Here is a 6000-nt window from a genome sequence, read left to right as displayed (position 1 = left end):
CAAAGTTTTGTGATCATCAGGGTTGATGACAAAACCTTGTCGAAACGCTGTACATTTGCTGTCATGTTAAACTTATATTAAAGTTTTTCTTCATTACCCATTTAAGCCGTCTCCAGCCATTAAAAGTGAATGTTAGTATTAAATGCACCACATAGCTAGATTGGTATGGTGTTTTCTGACTCTGTGTAGTACATTTAACATTACTGTATTTTCGTGGAGAGTTCAGGTATTATTTTATTTTCTTGTTTATTGTTTTGTATCTTCATAAACATTCATTTTAGGTTGCACTAAAGGAAAATTACTGCTACTAACTCGACACAGTTTAAACATTAGTATGTGTCGTTGCAAATTTGTCACAGAGGAGTGTCTTAACGAGTTTTCATTGGTCAAAACATGCGTTAGGGAGATTGAAGAAAAAATCGGAAACGTTATACTAGGTTATGTTTTTCAAAGAAATTTATTTTTATGACAGTAGCTCAAGTCAACAGCTAGCGTTTCTGTGTTCCCTAAGTATGGTAAACTATATCATTTATTTACTGTCACTGTCATTAACGGTATTAATTATACTATTTAATATATCAAAAGTCACTACTTTCTTATTCTATCTTTTATTATAGAGATTGTTTGACATTACTAGCTTAATATATCTATTTATGACTAACCTAAATTTCCCAAGTTAGGAGACCAAGTGATGAGACAGTACATTCTAATCTTTATAAGTAGAAATTTAATATATATATATAGCTAAACTGATTTCCAGATTGATTTTAAGTTCTACTTGCTCTGCTCTGAAGTTAATATTAATTTCTCTAGACGACACTAAAGTAGACAGTTTGTGAGGGGAAAAAAAATCAAAACTGCTTCCAGCAGATGGGGATTCAACAGTTTTGAAAGGGTTTGTCTAGCTCTGATGACTTGCAAACAAGAAACTTTAAAGCAGATTAGTCATCAACGTTTCTCTGAACTTTGACATCCTTTTAACCGTCATTAAAATTAACAAGAATACAGTACATATATTAAAACGGTCTTTTATTGTTCACGTAATAACTGTATCCGTTGTCAATGAGAATATGTTATACCGACGATATTTCTACACGCATCACTGAACAAAGTAATATTACAACAGAAATGAATTCCAAATTCACGAAACACGTGTTGAAATTCGTTCGTCTACGTGCAAGAACGCTGTTTTAGCAAGACAGTGAGTGCTACAGACGAAAGGACACTAAAATCAAAATTTTACTCAGCTTTTTTTAAAATTGTTATTCAAAACTGCATATAGCTAACTTCATTTCCCCTCCCCTATTACATCTAAAGAGTATATGGATGATCACGAGTTTTTAAGTTTTGTTTTCTACTCACATGATGTTGGGTGTATCAGTTACGAAACTAACATCTATCTAATCTTTGTGGCGCCTGGAATCTGCACGGCAAAAAGTTTCGTTTTTATTTTAACTGGATTGGCCTTGCGAGTTTTTTGGTTCTGAAAAAAATTACTTTATAGTATTAACGTACCTACACTTAACACTGGATGTTCTCTTTTACTAATAGCCCTACATGTGCCCAGTACTAATCATGTTGAATAAAAAGCAGTTAATGTCCTTAAATTTCTTTTGTTATTTACAAGATATTTCGTTTTTATCAAACATTATAGCTCTAATTTAAATGTAGGGTTTTTTAGCATGTGGTTATTGGTAACGAAGGCTTTGAATTTTGTGACAGGGCTGAAGCTAAAAATTACGTAAAGGATGAAGAAATGCCAGCACATGAATTTTATCTTTGGTCCTTCTTAAATTGTAACAGTAATTTTAAACTAAAGACATATATTTAACCTATACAACCTGCTTTACCGTGAAGATTAGTTGATACATCTTACACTGAACGATGAAGTTCAATCAACCTCTTGTTTGTCATGCAGTGAAGCCACAAATACGTAAGATTATTAAATGTGATTGGTTCTCTTCCAAGTTATGCACATAGCACTAATGCTGTATTATTTTCATCATATTTATTATAGGCTTTCACCATATACCATATTGATTGCTTTTCTCATATGAATAGGTGTTGGAACAAGGGAGAGGAAATCTTGAATACACCAGAAAGGAGCAAGCATCCACTTTTGGATATATTTTGACATGTTTACATTTTCTTCAAAATGAATTGTGTTTTTAGTCTAAAATAATGATTGTAAATAAACAAACAAACATTTCAAAGTGTATTTGGTGGTGGAAAATAAAGAATTGGAATATATGTAGAGATCGTGTAAAAAAAATATATCATATTGGCCACTAAACAGTTTATTTGCATATTAATTTTGGCTTTTGTTTTTTTTTTCCCTCAATTTCTATTATATCTTGACCTACACTGCATTCAAATAGGCCCAAACTGCCACTCTAGTAAGTTTTCTGGGGAAGCATGCCCTAGACACATTCAAGTGTTAAGTTGATTCACTTTCAATGTTTTCTCACTTACATACATTTTGTTTCTGATGCCAATGATACATTTAAACAATAAATTCAATAATACATGTACAGAGAGTGTGGTTACTTCATTTCTAACTCTGTTATTTTGGAGTTTGTTGAAGTAGATTCAACTTTATAGTGTAATATTACTTCTTTGATGTATAAGATTATGTTTTACTCTAAATATATTATGACTACTTAGTTTTCTGTTAAATATTTTTAATTCAGTGTATTTTCCCAGCAAATGAAACAGTTAGCCAGCATGATGTCACTATGACATAGTGCTACTGTTCTTACATATTAATAATTAAGATTTTAATGACATTGATTTTTAATAAATCTTTAATAGTCTAGTAGTTTCAGTGGTTTCTACATAGAATGTATCAACCTTTACTCTATAAAAACTATTTATGAGCAAAGTTTACACTGACATAATTTCATTTAATGGGATCTTAATTAAAGTAACAGTTTTTTAAGTTCAAAATTAAAAATTGTTTATTTTCCTGAGGTAGTATTTAAAGATAATGCTGAATCTAAAATACATAATAGGATTTTTCCAAACATATACATGGCAACTTAAAAAATAAAAAAAGAAGGAATCACCATGACTCATACACCCTCTATCCATACTTTAAAGAACAGGAAGCTATTGTGACGCACCATCCTGGCTCAGTATTATTTCTGAAGAACGTAAGCAATATCCTGAGCTGCTTACAACCTGTTTCTCAAGTTAAGCTAAAACCTGATCAGCTTTAAATGTAATACTGAGGATTTGCAAGCTTCATTTATTAGTGTTATACAATAATATTAGTCATCAGTGATATTTTGCTGAGAAGTAGGAAGGAGTAACTCACATTTTCAGAGAGAAAAGTAGTTACATCTGATGAAAACTAATAATGGTTTCCAATGATGTTTTAACCAAAAAAATTTCTAAAAAGAACAAACCTAAAACTAGTGCCTGTTATTTTAATATTTTTTATATTAAAGATCTCACAACAAGCTAAATCTTTGATGAATTTCACTTATATTACTTGCCAGAAGATTTTACTCACACCAAAGAAAATCTCTAATAAACAAACTTTGCACTAAATGCAAATTAATCCTTTCATAACTGAAGTACTAAAAATCAGAAAAAAGTAAGCATGGACTAAGCGTATTTTTCCTTTGAATTTAAGGCAATAAAGGAATGAGAGAAAACAGAAATGAGTTATGGCTCTTTAAACTTTGTTTATTTTTTACTGTCATAATGGAAAATGAACCTAATATAATATAACAAAATTGAAAAAAAAAATCCTATAATTTAAAAGAATTAAATGTTAACCTTCTTCCTAGTTATAAGTTTAATCTTGAAATAATTACAAACTTCTGTTATGAACAACAGCCAAAAGTGCAAACTTTAGTCAAAATAACAGGTTTTTATTACTTTTATTTTGAAAATTATTCTTAGCACTACATACTCAAGACTTGATAAGCTTATTACTCAATTTTCTTCTTTACACATAAAGAAAATGTACTTTGGCTTTTATCTATAAGAAATTAATTCACTAAAATCTTAAAAACTATTCTTATACAAATATTCTACTTATCAATATGTGGTCAGCATTCTAATTATTTATAAAAGTTTAAAAAGTGTTTTATGTACATACATTCTACTTTAAATAGCCAAGCAATAAAAGTATAGTAATGTATCAGTATGCTTTGAGATTTTCTTTACAATATTAAAATTTTGAAATTTTACAACTGCTCAAATTTGATAAATCAATCATCGCTCCATTGATTAAACATACGAAGAAAATGACACTCACCTCTGATATGCTAGTGGGTGCAGAACTGCTAGGTAGGATAGGTGATGGGCTGTCGGGACTTGGATCACAGCTTCCTACATTTGGGGCATGAGACCAAGTATGAATTTGTGGGTGAGTAGTCCCATGAGTATTACTTATATATTGTTGTACTTGTCTTCTCTGGCTCTGCAAAACGTGGTATTTTGTGGGGTTTTCTAATCGAGTCTGGACCTGGAAGAAAATGCATTTTCAAAACTGTCAATTTTCTATTTGTTCTTATATATGATAGTTATAAACAGAACACTATGCATGTTTTTTAGAAAGTCACTCCCTGATAGTGTTAACTCTATAACTTTGTTAAAGCTCTAAAGGTTTGTAAAACCATGATTGTAGTAATTATATATATCACATTATCAGCAGTTAGGTACCATATCTAAGCCATGAATTCTGCTCATTTAAGTGAATTTCTTTAAGAATCATATTTGGAAATTGAATGTTTTTCCAGATCAAAAACACCTCATAAAAGGTATACCTATAATGATGAGATCAATACATCAGCTGCCAGGAATTCAGAATTTTAATTTGGAAGTTTGGATGTAATAGGAACTTTCTATGACTCAAAAAAAGCTACAGTTATAAAATATCACTGTTTCAAAAATAAATTTACCTAGCAAAACAAACAGAATTATTTAAAAGTTTCATAAGTAGAGATCTGCTTTGTAAACATAAAGTTGGTAGACTATATATGTAGGAATAGCCAAGGTACTCAATAGGCATAATACAAATAATGCATGCTAAAAATCAACAATGACAGAGAGTTTTAATTTCTACTCACTTTAATTTGTTTCTCTACCATCATTAAGATACCAAACCCAAAAGTGACCAACAAAGCAAACTGTTATTCTTTCTTCTTCTTGTTTTGGTCGAAATAACTCTACAAGTACTTTATAACTAATGTCAGTTTAAACCTGAGTTTACTTTATGTGTTTCTGGGCAGTGCACAATGTAATTGCTTAGTCGTAATATCTAGTAGTAATTTTTAAAAAATCATAAATCTAGTTTAAATGATGTTATCATTACCCCCGGAAGTTAGCTTTCTTACAGAAATCTGGTGTTCCTTCAAAAAGCTTAAGTACAGGGTGAAACAGGAATTACCAGCTAATAATAGATGAACATTAGATGACTGTAACATGTATAATACTCAATGCTTTATACACCATACAATCAGTGTCTTTGGGGAGCCAACCCCTATATTATGTATCAAGTGAAAGAGTAAAAAAAATCAATACACATAATATAAAATTTTTATTACACACATTCATAAAACTAACTTCCATTCAGGGGAAAAAACAGCATAAAACAAGTAACAAAAATCATTTTGTAAATGTAAAATGATGTATGGATGGCAGTGCCTAAAAGAATGCAAACAACAATATAGGGATGATACAACTATACATAGATCATCCCTACATGACTTTCAATATTAAAATTTAATGTTCCACTGTAAAATGCACACTTGACTTTAATATTACCACAGTTAGAAGTTATATATTCCTGACTGTTGGTATGCAGTTGGTTTATCATAAAATCATGGACATGTCAGGGTAGGTATCGATGGAGTGTAAAAAGAAGTATGTTATAGGTCAAACCACTAAGGAGTTAAATCGAAGGTCACATGACGTGACAATGTAACAAATATAACTGATATAAGTACCACAAAACAAGTGCATATTACAGTAAAAAAAAACTTAAAC

The 6000-nt window shown here is 30.4% G+C and overlaps 1 protein-coding gene across 4 annotated transcripts in view; it reads right to left on the bottom strand.

Moving 5' to 3' along the window:
• Window positions 1-6000, bottom strand: part of LOC106470778 (microphthalmia-associated transcription factor-like) — an 84227-nt gene that overhangs the window by 59123 nt on the left and 19104 nt on the right. For all 4 annotated transcript variants that reach the window (XM_022400914.1, XM_013931383.2, XM_022400777.1 and 1 more), the window contains exon 3: window positions 4268-4477. In XM_022400914.1, coding sequence (XP_022256622.1) covers window positions 4268-4477 — 210 coding nt within the window. The remainder of the gene's footprint in view (window positions 1-4267; window positions 4478-6000) is intronic.

Source organism: Limulus polyphemus, unplaced genomic scaffold (genome assembly GCF_000517525.1).
Source record: "Limulus polyphemus unplaced genomic scaffold, Limulus_polyphemus-2.1.2 Scaffold4, whole genome shotgun sequence".
NCBI lineage: Eukaryota > Metazoa > Arthropoda > Merostomata > Xiphosura > Limulidae > Limulus > Limulus polyphemus.
This window is presented reverse-complemented; position numbering and strand designations above follow the sequence as displayed.